Source organism: Magallana gigas, chromosome 4 (genome assembly GCF_963853765.1).
Source record: "Magallana gigas chromosome 4, xbMagGiga1.1, whole genome shotgun sequence".
NCBI lineage: Eukaryota > Metazoa > Mollusca > Bivalvia > Ostreida > Ostreidae > Magallana > Magallana gigas.
The window spans coordinates 12677250-12692942 of record NC_088856.1 but is presented as its reverse complement, the minus strand read 5'-3'; the positions used below and the strand labels follow the sequence as shown (position 1 = coordinate 12692942).

Below are 15693 nucleotides of genomic sequence, written 5' to 3'. Positions count from 1 at the left end.
GGAAGTTAACCTTAGCTATTTTGATTTTTACATTGCATGTTTCATTTAAATATTAAGGATTTACAATGTTGATCGAATCACATTAACTTCCTTATTTCAATATTGCATTTTGTATTTTATGAATCGAAATGATTTAAATTAAGTTGGCATGTTCTCTTTACTGGTACATGTGTATCTGAATCCATGACAATTAATCAAATATTGTGATTTGTACTCGTCTGAATTCATATGTTGTCACATTATCTTAATCAGTGATTGAAACTGATTCTAAGTGTAGGCATACTGGTCACAGGATCAAATCCTGTAGAGCCCAAAGGCTTCTCAGAAGATTTGATCACGTACCAACCAAGTTCATATCCCGGTGAACTTTTTAACATTGCTGTTTATTACTTAAATTTAGGTTTATAAAAGGCAAATTGTTCAGAATTGTTAAAATAACCTAGATTTTATGTTTACAATTATTCTGGGACAAGGGATAAGCACATGCTATGATCATTGTGACGTCATAAAAAAGTAATTCATACAGAATTGAACGTTTTCGTTATTCTATAGGTTCATATAAGGAAATATATTTCCAAATGTAAATATTTACAATTGAATACAGTAATTTCTGCCGAAACTTTTTTCATTTCATTTTGTAAATCAAGTTAAAATGTTAATTTTTTTATTGTTACAATGCAATTGTATTAGCGAACCGTCATGTATTGGGTTCTATTTTCAAATAATTTAATTCTGGTTGTAATGCGCTTTCTGATTGGTTAAAAAATTATTTTATATCATATAAAGAATGTTGCCTGCGTCAAAGTAAGACTAACGTCAAAATCGTATCAATACGCCTGACGTTACGTTTGAATTTTGTGCACTTTTACGTCATTTTAAAGGTCAAATGAACGTTTTTATATACAATGAAGAGTAAAAAAATTAAATCATAAGCAATGAATTCAATATTTATTAGTTTTATACGATATAAAATGGTTTGAAACAGTTTAAGCTTTTTTATAAACCGCTTTACGGTTTATACAGCGTAGACTGCCCCAAACCATTTTATATCGTATAAAACAAATAAATATTGAATTCATTCCTTAAAGATAACTGATAATATTTTGGCGTATTTTCTAGTGACAGTGACTTAAACAGAATCACATAATGCTGATTTTCTGTTTAGTGAATCTGATTCACTCACAATGTTGGCATATATGTCCTCTCAGTCTGATTAATTAAAATCAAACCTTCCAATAGCTCATTTATTATTTGATGGCCGCGACCATCAGATAATGAAGGAGCTAATGGAAGGTTTGATTTTAATCAGACTGCCTGTCTTCTTTCCTGAATGTAAAGAAAGGAAAATTTCTCTGAATCACTGTGTTTGTAGAATTCTTTTCTGTGAATCTGATTCCATAAGTTGGTATATTCTCATGATAAATTTTCAAGTGATTCACAGACTTTGCAAAAACTCATCTCTGTAGAGAATTGGCTCGGCTTGATGTTTGGTCGATTGATGCCTTCGCTGAATCTCAGAACAGTGCTTCAAGTCTCGATATGCAAAATTCAATCTCAACTTTGGTCACTTGTCATGGTTAAAATCATGATGTCCTGTGTCTCGATAATTTTAAAGCTCAGTTATCATTACCATTCATTGGTGAATTCATCTCCATTAAAAAGGGTTATTCCAACAATTTATCCAGCAAATATGTTTGCTTTGATATTTTTTTAAACTGTTGAGTCAGTTAAAAGCTTTATATCAACATCCTGTGCACCAGCATGAAGCTTCCCGACAATGGTGAGCAAAAATGAATGCAGAATCAAAACAAATATATCAGCTGTATAAATTGTTGGAGAATCATATTCAAAGGATAAGGAATTGGAAATTCAATTTAAACAAGAAATATTTGTGAAACACTTAATCCCCCCTCCCTTGAAGACCTCTGAAAAGAAAATGAACAAAAACTGCAAATAATCAGAATTTTTCAAAGTCCAAGGGGCATAACTCTGTCAAAAATAGCTTGATCGTACCCAAAATTTAACTTGACCTATATATTCATATATAATTAATCTGCATATCAAATTTCATTGCAAAAGGTGCAACCTCTGTGAAGGAAATGAACAGAAACTGCTAATAATTGGAATTTTTCAAAGTCCATGGGGCATAACTCTGTCAAAAGTTGCTCAATCAAACCCAAAATCAAATTTTTAGACATGAATTTATTATGAAGGACTGTCCCAAGATTTGGTTTAGAAGTCATATCAAATATCTGGGGGATCCAGCCGATCAAGCCATATCTCTACCAAGATCAGGCATATAAACTCAATGAATCCATTGAGATCATAAATGTTGGATTTTCTTGCCTGTTAATATGACTGATATGTTGGCATTATTTCTTTAAGGATCCATGACACCCCGTGACTTCTACTTCTTATGACAGGGGGCACAACATGGTGATATTAACGCATTATGATACAGATTATGTTGCCAAACATTGGTGTCTATCTCTGTGGTGCAATTTATCTCTGTGGCGCAATGGGTATTGCTTTGACCAACCAACCCACGTACAAGTCCTGAGTCCTGAGTTAGAATACACCATGTACTTTTAGTTTCAAGAATAGGGGTAAAATTTAAAAAGTAAATTTTTTAACTCCATTTTCTCCGTCATTTACAAGTTGAGCACATGCTTGAAATCCATATCTTTAAGTAATTTAGAAGAATGGATTTATAGTAAATGAAGAACTTTTCCCAAGTGTGTGTGAAGGACCTTATAAAGTGAATTTAAATGAATATATTAAAATAATTCAGTAAATCTATTGGAATGAAATTTTCCTTGGGTGGCATATTAAATTCATTGAATGTATTGGATTTATTGGATTTACGATGGCATATTCTTGGCAGTCATTAATTTGAGATGTTGGCATAGTTTATTTTGTGACGATTTTGAATTGAGTAACTTGTTGGTTTACTTTCCTCAATAAAAAAAGCTTTAATAAAATAAGAAATGATTTAACAATGCTTATGACGCAACTTCTATCCTCATTTTAAAAGATGAATATAGAGATGACATTGTACTGTTTCAGTCCTCAGTTCTTGCCTTCTTTTTTAATTTAAAAGTTAAATATGGGGATTCAGTCGTTGAATTCTATCTCTTTTTTAGTGATATTATGTTACAATGCTTCAGTTGCTAGTTCTTTCCTATCTCTCTTGGTGTTTAATGTAGAGACGACATTCTGATTTTAACATCTCTTTATTAAATATAGAGATGACATTCGGATTCTTACCTCTCTCTCTCTCTCTCTCTTAATGTTAAACATAGAGATGACGTTCCAATATTTCTTACATATCTCTCGATGTTTTATAAATAGAGAGATGATGTTCCAATTTTTATCAATCTGATTAAAATCAGATCCTCGATCCGCTCCTGGTTTTTCTATTGTGGCTACTAGAAAAACAAGGAGAGGATCAAGGATCTGATTTTAATCAGATTGCAATTCTTATTTCTCTCCCGATGTTAAAAATAAAGATGACATTCCCATTCTTAGCTCTCTCTATTTTAAATATAGAGATGACGTTCCAATTCTTAATACCAAGGCCATTTCTCTCAATGTTAAATATAGAGATGATGTTCCAATTCTTACCTCTCTTAATATTAAATATAGAGATGATGTCCATTTCTTACCTCTCTCTCGATGTTATATATAGAGATGATGTTCCGATTCTTACCTCTCTCTCGATGTTATATATAGAGATGATGTTCAGATTCTTACCTCTCTCACGATGTTATATACAGAGATGATGTTCCGATTCTTACCTCTCTCTCGATGTTATATATAGAGATGACGTTCCGATGCTTTAGTCGCTGGAGTAACTCTATTTCGCGATGTGGTACAGCAGCGTAATGCTGGGATACACGGTCGTGGAACAACTTCACAGCACATACCTCCCCTGTTGTCTGTAAAAAAAAATTAACTTAATTCTATTATTAAACCTTAAAGTGATGGTATCTCAAATTCTTAAATCTTTTGTCTGTAAAAGACTTCCCATGTTGTCTGTAAGAAAAATTAAATTAATTTATTAAACCTTAAAGTGATGGTATCTCAAATTCTTAAATCTGTTGTCTGTGAAAGACTTCCCATGTTGTCTGTAAAATAAAATAAAATTGATTTATTAAACCTAAAAGTGATGGCATCTTTAATCAGTTATCTGTAAAAGATGTTCCCTGTTGTCTGAAAAAAAAAATAATAAATTATGATTATAATAACTAAACATTAAAATGATGATATTTTGAATTCTTAAATCTGCTGTCTGTATAAGTCACATAAAAAAAAATCTTATTAAATTAAAAGACGCATACAAATTTATATAGTTTTATATTTGAAACTTAAAATGTAATAAAATATTAAAATTGACCCTTATTTAATACATGTATATGAATTACCAAGAGATTAATCTTACTGTAAAACATTTTATTTTACACTAAGGATCTTACTTTCATTTTAAAGCAATCATGAATTAACTAAGGATATTCTTATATCATTCAATATAATGGCAGGCATGTAGCCAGAATGGAAATGAAGTGTACGCAAAAAACAGTCAGGGATCTGGGGGATGCCTTGAGGTCCTTATTGGGTCCAGGGCAAAGCCCTAGTGTGGGCCCAGCCCATTGAGCTAGCTCCTGGGTTTTACCAAATTTTTAAGTACATATCCTGCAGGGGGAAGGCCCCCGGGAGCTCCTAGGTTTTACCAAATGACACTAATTGAAACAGTTAACAAAAACTGAAACAGTTAACAAGTTAACAAACAATTTTTTCTGGATATAATCGCTCTCTATTGTTCACTCTTTGTTTCTTTTTTTATTTTTGAGAATGATGTGTAACGGTATATATTTACATCATCCAGTGTCTTTGTCTGTGATAACACTACGTATCGATTTTGTACTATAATTACCCATAATACAAATGACGCCAAATTGAGGCGCCGGCAGGGTTTGCTTATTTATAGTTAAAGATTTAATTGTACGATGGCTTAAAATTATATAAATATAAGTAATCAGGAATCATTCTTTGAATATTATGAGGTGATAATTTCGGTCGGGGCGTGATCAAATCTATCATAAAGCCCTTCGGGCTTTATTGGATTTGATCACGCCCCGACCAAAATTATCACCTCATAATACTCAAAGAATGATTCCTTATTCCTTCTATATGCCCTTGCGTACTTGTGTGAAGGCAGCTACGCGCCTGAATGTCTAAAGTGGTATGTGGTATTATGACCACCTTTTTCTTGAAATTGAAGCAAAATTCATACGTACAGCTTTATAATTGTAAGCAAGCTGTATATAAATTGTTAAAATGTGTTTTGAATACATGTATTTTAATTTAGAACTTGACAATAATGACAGAATTTTATGAATTTCCAAATGAAAAATCTTTTCCTTTAAAAGCAGATCATTTAGACTGCATGTTTACTCTTATGTAATGTATCCTTCCCTTAAAGCTTTTTATAAACAAAAATTGAAACAAATTTATAAGCAGTCTGCACAGCAACTTGAACATGATTCAACATAATCATGATAACATATGAGACATTTAATTTACAATGCACGACTGAATCAAAGTACAAGGTTATTTTGCTAAAAACACCATCCTCATGCTTCATGTACATGCACGCTAAATTTTAAGTCCTTTAAACAAGAATCAACATATCTCTTAAGATCAGATTTGAAGTGTTTTTACAATCTTAAAGTAACATTGATAATGATCTTCACTTAGTTTTAAAAATGTCAAGTGTCAGATTGCACAGTTTAACTGCAAAGATATCAATGTTGCCTAACTAATTTATTACATGTGTTATCATAGCTGATTCCTATTATGCTTGACGGCAGTCTTAAGATATTATTCAAAAACACAATGAAGAGAAGACCAGACTGCCAAACTGGTACAGACATGTTGTAGATTATTTCTGAAAGACATGTTAACTTTATTATTCAAAAATCATAATAAAGTTTCCATTTATATTCATGATCTTGAACATCCGTCTTTTTATCTAATTTTATATCCATCTCATCATGCATTTGTACATGATTATTACATGTATAAACTGCTGTTATACTTCCAGATGATTTTATGGAAGGCTTTATAATAATGTATTTTAATTATCACTGCTACATGATATTATTATTGATGTAAAACATAGGTAATCATAGATTACTAAGCTCACCGAGACGGAGCATCACCCTTATGAGACATCACCTTCATAAGACCACCTTTATCATTTTATATGAAAATCATACTTTATGATCTTGGATATTCATGGATTCTGTTTTGACAAAATATCGTATATCATCTGATAAATTTTTTTTATGATAATCATATGTTCATATGTTAATCAATACAATGATATAAAATTAAATATTGCATCATGTCATATTTATAATATATTATATAATATCATATAATACAATTAAATACCATAATAAACAATACTGAGATATGATATTGTAACGTATGATATGACATTGTATTGTTTTATACCTTATTGTATTTGATCACATAATACAATATCATAAAATATAATACAATATATATAATTTGATTCCAACATTGTATCTTATCAAATGATACAATATTATGTGATAAAGTAAAATATTATAAAATACATTATTATATTATACATATTGAATCATATGACACAATAATATATATTACAATATCATATTATACAATTTTATGTGATATGATAATATATCATATAAACCAATATCATATCATACAATATCGTATGATACAATATTATATAATATTACAATATCATATAATACAATTTCATATGATATAATTCTATATTACAGAAACCAATATCATATTATACAATATTGTCTGATACAATATTATAGAATATACAATATTGTATCATAGGATACAATATAATATTTTGCAATATCTTATGTAATTGTATCATGTGATAAAATAAAAATTAAAAATTCAATATAATATTATACAATATTGTATCATTATATACAATTCTATACATCACAATATCATATCATAAAATATCAAAAAAATTGATACAATATCATATCGTAATGTATAACTTTTTATAATATAACATATGAGATCATATTGTATCATATCAAACAATATTGTTTCATATCATACAATACTTTATCATAGGAATCATGTTATATCATTTATCAACAAACACATCTATCTATCGAGCAGGTTTGAGTGAGGTGGGAGATTTCTTTAGCATCCTTGATAATGGAGATCAGGCTCTGCATCTGAAGCAACCTCTGCGTTTAATTTATAATAAAGTTAAATCAACTATGCAAGCTATCATCTATAAAACATGTGACCTGTTCCAAAAAACTAAACCTCATCCAGCATCCGAAACCTATGGCTGAGATTCAGCATTCAAGCGCATCAGGTGCATTGGTATCATAAGACACATCATCCATGCAAGTTTGGTGAAGTTTGGACCAGTAATAACTAAGATATCATCATTAGAGGGCACTAGCAATTTAAACCTTAACTTCCTCCAGCATCCGCAACCTATGGCTCAGATTCAGCATCCATGCCTGTCAGGTGCATCTGTATCATAAGACACACCATCCATTCAAGTTTGGTGAAGTAGGGACCAGTAATAACTAAGATTTATTTTTTAGCATCCTTGATAATGGAGATCAAGCTCTGCATCTGAAGCTACCTCTGCCATTCATTCATATTACAGTTAAATCAACTATGCAAATTTGAAAAAGTACTATCATCTATTAAACATGTGACCTGTTCCAAAAAACTTAACTTTATCCAGCATCCGAAACCTATGGCTCAGACTCAGCATTCAAGCCTGTCAAGTGCATCAGTATCATAAGACGCACCATCCATGGAAGTCTGGTGAAGTAAGGACAAGTAATAACTAAGATATCATCATCAGAGGGCACCTGCAACAAAAACTTTAACCAGCTCTAAAAACCTTAACCTCTTCCAGTATCCGAAACCTATGGCTCAGATTCAGCATTCAAGCTTGTCAGGTGCATCAGTATCATAAGACGCATCATCCATACAAGTTTGGTAAGTTAGGACCAGTAGTAACTAAGATATAATCATCAGAGGGCACCTGCAACAAAAACTTAAATCAGCTCTAAAAACCTTAACCTCTTCCAGCATCAGAAACCTATGGCTCAGATTCAGCATTCAAGCTTGTCAGGTGCATCAGTATCATAAGACCCATCATCCATACACGTTTGGTGAAGTTAGGACCAGTAGTAACTTAGATATTGCTATCAATGGGCACCTGCAACAAAAACTTTAACCTGCTCCAAAAACCTTAACCTCCTCCAGCATCCGAAACCTATAGCTCAGATTCAGCACTTAAGCCTGTCTGGTGCATCAGTATCATAAGACACACCATCCATGCAAGTTTGGTGAAGTAAGGACCAGCAGTAACTAAGATATTGCTATCAAAGGACACCTGCAACAAAAACTTTAACCTGGTCCAACAACCTTTTCCTCCTCCAGCATCTGAAATTTAGGACCCAGATTCAGCATCCAAGTCTTTCAAGTCCATAAGTAGGTCCAGATGCATCATCCATGCAAGTTTAGTGAAGATAGGACAAGTAATAGCTTAGATACAGGACCTGCAACAAAAACTTTAACCAGGTCCGGACGCCGACGCCGACGCCACCGCCGACGCCGACGCCGAGGGTATAGCATAAGCTCTCCTTGACTTCGTCTCGGTGAGCTAAAAATAAAGATGTACATGTGCCTACATGTATATATCAAATAACAATGATTGATATTTTGAAAACTGTGTTGTTATAAATTGGGTTAACTTTCAAAATGTGTGAACTATATTGCATGTGTTATGAATAAATAACATATACATGTATATTGCTGTTATAGCAGTACATCTTTTAAAAAGGACAATCAACTCTTTATATATCCAAAGACATGTTCTATTCTAAATATTTGTTCATAAACTTAAATTTCAAATGATATTAACAATCATTATAGTTCATTGTCAATCAGTCTGATTAAAACCATCCCCCTTCTCCTTATACTCGTCAGGGTCTGACAGACATTGATATGAGGTCTTCTTCACACGACCTTTACTTCTGACCAATCAGAGCTTTCCCTGCTTTAGAAAATCTATTGCAAAAGGAGATTGAAAAAATACTTCATGCTTGTTTTCTATGTAATCTCCAGTATTGAAGAGTTACATCTCTCATAAAACACTGTGATTGGATGGCCAGGGTACAGTACCGATCAGACCCAACCTAACACCAAAGTAAACCCCAACTAAACCCTGGGTTTACTGTCAGGGTTTACTTGGGGTCTACTACGAGTTACTTTTTGAAAATTTGTGTCCACTTGGGGTTTACTTTGTGTCCACTTGGGGTTTACTTTGGGTCAAGTTGGGGTTTACTTTCATTTTACTCAGTTTGCTTTTGGGGTCCTTTTTAAACATTGAAACGTGATGCAGACCCATATTTTATTTAATTATCTTACTGCCTGTAATTCCCACTCCTTCTATATTCAAAATACACATGTAGCATCTGCCTCATGGGTCTACTTCTGATTAAAGTTTACTCTCTGCATGTGTTTACTTTGGGTTTACTCTGAGTTTACTTGGGGTTTTATCTCGGTCCACTCTAGTAAACCCAGGGTAAAACCTTAAGTAGACCCAGGGTTTAGTCTGAGTTTACTTTCTGTTAGGTTGGGTCTGATTGGTACTGTATATATTTAGATTACCGGTATATGCAAATGTAGAGGGTGAAATGTGAAGATGACCTCTTATTGATGTCAGACCTTGACGATTGTAAGGAAAAGGGGGCAGTTTTAATCAGACCGATTGTGAATGATATACAAATTCAATATAATAATGCATGATATGATGTTATTCCAAGATGTCTGTAAAACAAATGTTTTAAATGCCTGTTATGCTTTCAATATTTACAACAGGTGTCATGGCAACTTCAAAACAATTACAAAATGTACTCAAAATAAAACACTCTAGCATGACAAAGAATTTGCTTTGTTTATTGTACATGTAATTGTTTTTGTTTTTAGCTCACCTGAGCTGAAAGCTCAAGTGAGCTACTCTGATCGCGTTTTGTCCGTCTTCCGTCTGTCCTTCCGTCTCTAAACTTTTTACATTTTGAACTTCTTCTGTAAAACCGCTTGGCCAATTTCAACTAAATTTGGCACAAAGCATACTTATGGTAAGGTGAATATAAATTGCAGAAATGAAAGATCGATCTTTATTCAAAGCGGAGAAACCTCGAAACTGTAGAAAAAATCTTCTTCTCAAGAACTACTGAGTCAAATTCAATGTAGTTTAGCATAAATTATCCTTATGGGAAGGAAAATATAAATTGCAAAAATTAAGGGCTAATTATGCTCTCATGTATTTTAATCGTTTTATAAAGTGATGGGGGAGGGGTGTGGCGCTAAAATAAAGAGAACTGGAAGTTAACCTTGAACACCAACTGAAAATTTAGTTATTTATATTGCATATGATCTTTTTTTCGGTAAAAATGGTATTCCATAAAGGAAATATGTCAAAGATTAAGTATATGCAAAAATAAGTGAAAATTCGGATATTCATTTTTGGTTAATCTACTGAGGGGTCACATGGCACAATATCCTTTGAACGCCCATATAAAGCCAGTGTTGCTCAGGTAACGATGTGGCCCATTGGGCCTCTTGTTCAAATTGACCTATTGATATACAATTGTGTTATTGTGTATGTAGATAATGGATATTGTCTCAACTCTTAAGATAAGTTTATGAATATACAAATCTGTTTGAGTTGCTATGTTGGTCACAATACAGTATTTATTTCCCAGGTAAAATACAGATGCTATTTTAAAATATGCATCATCATATCAACATACTAAGTGTCTGGCTTTGTAGACCACTGCGGTTGCCCCACGACCGAGAACATCCCCTGTATTCCATCTATATTTCTCCGAGCTTTGCCAGATATGTGCTGATGTGGCCGTCATCTGAAACATGAACACGTATGATCAATTCATTTATTGTTGACAAAAACAGTCATGTGGTTGGTGCAGCTTTATAATATATAGCATATAAAATATATATATATATATATATTTGTTTTCCCTCGGACTGAAATGTAACACTTTCATTGGTTTAAACATAGCACGTGATTGCCTCATATATCTCTATATTTGTTCGGTGAGAAATAATATGAGGCAATATGGCCGTCATCGACCGACGCTTCCCTTACTCATTTCGACATTTTATAGTATTTAATACATAAACCGCATGCCGTAAGTTCTTAAAGTATTTGGAGTAGTTGCCCTTTGAAATTCTTTAAAATTAGAGTAGTTGCCCTTAGAATATTGACGTCACATTGTTTTGTCTGGAGCAGAACAAAATGGCAGTGTCGAAATTTGCTCAAATCTCTGCAGAGAAAGGGAGAAAACATTTAAAATTGAATAACAACAAAACATTGCAAGTAAACATGGGTGAAGCAAAGGTTTTAAAAGAGTATTTGAAAGGTGAGATTGAAAATTTTGAAGAGTTTAAATGAGTTAAATTGGACGAAATGTTAAGCATCTTGAACCTTGCTTTGCGTAGATCATTGCTATTTGTGAACAAATATGTCGCTTCATAGTCCTCGGGAAAAACAAAACACTTATTAGGTTAGTTACTGACTCACTACGGAAATATATTGGGTTGATCAATCTCATAGATAGATAGAGATATATATATATATATATATATATATATATATATATATATATATATATATATATATATATATATATATATATATATATATATATATATACACACACACACACACATACACACAAATAACTTATGAGGTCCTATCAAAATATGTGCAACCACCACCAATACAATGCATATCTTGGGCATCTTAACTGTTAAAAAGTGGTACATTTAAATTGTGAAACAAAATAAAAAAGAAGTAAAATGACACAAAATCTACCAGCTGAAACCTACCATAATGAAACCAAACCAACCGAAACGAAACCAAATTGAAATGAAACCAAAACGAAACGAAAACTACATAAACAATATGAAATCAAATTGAGCAATATAAAAATTTTTTTTAACTGTTACTTAATATATTTACATCCATGCTAATCATTTCCTGTATTTCTTATGAAAATTGGTGGCAATTTATAGCTCTGTAAAAACTGACAGGACTGAAATCTGCACAATACCCTGTTTATTGATTGGTTGAAACCTTAATACAACATCCTAAGAAAATCACCAACTGCATGATATAATTATGATGATGTCAGACTCAAATTCCGATAGAAGGCAAATTGGCTGTTACTTTTAGTGAAAGTACTGATGTACATTAAACAATGATTCAATTCATTTTACTTTTTTTTTAACAATCAATTTACTAATTTGTTAAAAGAAAGATGTAAATATACACAATAAAATGCTTTCTTTGATGATTCATGCAGGTATGAAGGTAGCAATCATTGCAGAAAAATTTACATAACCCGCGGGTATATATTTTTTTGCATAATGAAAGTCGCCGCTATCATATCCCGCATGATTCACCAAAGTGTGAAAGACTAAAGACATCATTTAAATGTTGAGATAAACTTAACATTACTAGTATCACTTTTGTATTTTTCTTACTACAATCCATCTACAATCATACTTGTAAACACAAAATCAGACTTTAGGACCTGACGATTCTTGTTTAGCTGTATTGTCTAAAACCAAACTAAATCAGATGACACACTTTTATAAAAAGTAAAATAAAAGCAAGGACTAGAAATTTTTGGAGTAATAATATGGTAAAATTGCAACTGGTCCACGGACGTTTCAGATAAATTAAGTTGCGACACATGCTTTTGCTTTTCAAGACAAACAGTATTTGATGCATACCAACAGACTGCTTCATTAACTTGTCCCAGTGAACTGATGACCATATCAAAGGGGAGACAAATCTTATTTTCACAGCCTGATATCAAGAGATGTTACATGTACATCATTTTATTTTACTGGTGACGCAATTCAAAATGTGGTTACTGGAAATTTTATATTTGATACTTGTACATAAAAATCCCTCCGCAACATAGGCCTTGAAACCCACTGTGTGTGTGTGTGTGGGGGGGGGGGGGTATGTGGGAGCAGGAGGGGGCAGGGAGTGATGAAATGAACAAACTCTTTCTATGTTTTCATTGCTTTTCAACAAAGACTCGTAATGTCTGACCAGTTACTTAAAAAATAAAAACTTTATTATACATGTAGCATATTTAAAATTTAAATGGTTACATATATATATCAATTAACATTAATTTCATTTCGCTTGATTTGATTTCATTTTATTTCTGTAGATTTTGTTTTTTTTCGATTTTGTTTTGTTTCGATTTGATTTCATTTCAGTATAAGGTTTTGTTTTGGTACTAGATTTCCATTACCGTAGGTTTCATTTCTATCATGTTTCACATTTTACAGGAATCCCTTAAAAAGGTATGTGTAATATATCAGCAAGCACTGCAATTGAGCCCCAAGAACAGCACCTGAGCGAGGGAAAACTCGAACTAATGCTCCTTTTAGCCTACTGAATTTTTCGTCAGTACAATTGTACCTACAATTCCGTGTAAATTGCACATGGCTAACAATTTCATGCTCTTGCGAGAGCAAGAAAAATGAATTTAAAGAACTTTATGTATTCAAAAAGTTAAATAAAACACCCTGATGCTCGTAGTTGATTTTCAGGAGAATTATTTTTAATTAAAAAAAAATCAAATAAAAAGTAAATGAGATGCATATGTAGATAGGGTATATAAGGTATATAGCGTGTATATATATATATATATCTCTCTCTCTCTTCCAACATTTAACGGTTTATTGATAGAAATTCATGCATAGACCTATGCATCTGTAAAATTCAGTGAAATGAAAATATAAAAAATATATATGAAAATGGTCAAAGTGATCAAGATGGTTAAAACTTACCTACTTATAACAATTGAAAACACTACAGTACTGACTACATTATTGTTAAATGTTAATGTTTCTAAAAATTATTTTAACAACATCCGTTCAGGACACACCACTATTTTTACCCCGTGCTCACAATCGCAACTTCTCGGGCCTTTCCGGCAGGCTCGGCAAAACACGGAAAGGCCCGAGCGATGCGTCGATTTACCCAAATGGACCCAAATGAACCCAAATGGACCCAAATGGCGACCCAAATGGACCCAAATGGCGACCCAAATGGCGATTAAAGTGGAAAACAATTATAACAAAATCCTTATTACTAATATTATTACTTGTTTTAGTCATTTCATGGGTCTGTTAGCCGTTATTAAGAAAAAAAAAGACCCAAATGGCGATTCAAAAGGCGATTCAAGAAAAATATAAATTACAATAAAATCATTTTTACTAATCTTATTACTTGTTTCATGAGGTTGTTAGCCGTTATTCAGACGAATTAAAGATAAATCATGATGAATTAAATGAACGTAACTGTTGGGAACAATTTAATAACATTTTTATAAATAATTATGAATATTATAGCTCTCTTAATTAGCAGGATAAGAGATGAATAAAACAAATTGTATTAACAGTGTTCAAACATGATGTTAAAAGTGGCAGTGATTTTGTTGCAAAAACATTTAACTGTGTGGTAATATGTGATTATAAAAGAGCAACATTGTAGGTATTAAGACCAATCATATGAAATTTAAGGCGAGATACAGCACGATATAATATTTTTATTTGCTACCAAGCGAGTATATGGGACGAAATCTATCGTTAAACCGGGTCCGTAGGATATCTGTCATTTTAACGATAGAACATTCTATCTAGGAGGAAATAAACAATAGGACATTTTGAACTAAATAGAAAGGAATGAAATGAAAAAAATAAACAGTTAAAAAATTTACGTAGATATTGCATATAGTCAAACCATTAAATTTTAAAAGTGGGAAATTACACACCGGTCTCTCTCTCTCTCTCTCTCTCTCTCTCTCTCTCTCTCTCTCTCTCTCTCTCTCTCTCTCTTGGGGTAGGGGGTTGCTCTGTATGTATCATAACCATTAAAATTAGTACCTTTGGCATACTTATTGAAAAAACATCGATGTTACGTTAAATATAGTTGCATTGTTTTTAATTATTTTTTTTTAATTTATCACATATTTTAATTTTGCAGTATCTATTTATTCCTCATATGGGCATTTTACACGACTTATTCACCCATCTACTTTATGTTCAGTGATGACTGCCATTCGACATATTGTTTCACAATTATTCTTAGAGTTGCTATTTAGTTAGTACAGCTACTGTTGGATCTAAAACCTGTCTGTTCGTCCCGTAAAACTTTATGCACTGCATCTTTCATTTTGTTTACAATAACTCTACAGAGGATCTTACTAGTTTTCTCATTTCAATTACAAAGATATACTGAAATAATTCTAATTATTGTTTTGGACCTTCGGCTTTTATTTTTCCAAATTTCCCTAAATTATGGCTCTTTATTGGGGTGGCCTCCTCGTGGCAAGAGCTGGGCAACGTTTTATATACTAATATTATATATTCATAAAATTAGTATCCACAAAAGAATATAGTACATTGTGATTGAATCCAGCATGTAGTTTCAGTCCAAGTCCACGGGTTACCCCTGTTAATCAAATCAACGCGCGAGGTGCACCACTTGTTCCTTCCAAGATAAGAATAACAATA

At 32.4% G+C, this 15693-nt stretch overlaps 1 protein-coding gene across 2 annotated transcripts in view; it reads right to left on the bottom strand.

The window, feature by feature from the left end:
• The window catches only part of LOC105318588 (serine/threonine-protein kinase TBK1), a 36460-nt gene extending 22363 nt beyond the window's left edge, over positions 1–14097 (bottom strand). Inside the window, exons 1-3 of one of the 2 annotated variants that reach the window (XM_066081338.1) lie at positions 13966–14097; positions 10881–10991; positions 3798–3938 (exon numbers count right to left, since the gene is read on the bottom strand). In XM_066081338.1, the coding sequence (XP_065937410.1) occupies positions 3798–3938; positions 10881–10991 (252 nt within the window). In that variant the 5' untranslated portion in view covers positions 13966–14097. Of the gene's footprint in view, positions 1–3665; positions 3702–3797; positions 3939–10880; positions 10992–13965 lie in introns of those variants that run through there. The other variant, XM_066081339.1, reaches the window with a different exon arrangement.
• Between the last annotated feature and the right edge of the window lie 1596 nt (positions 14098–15693).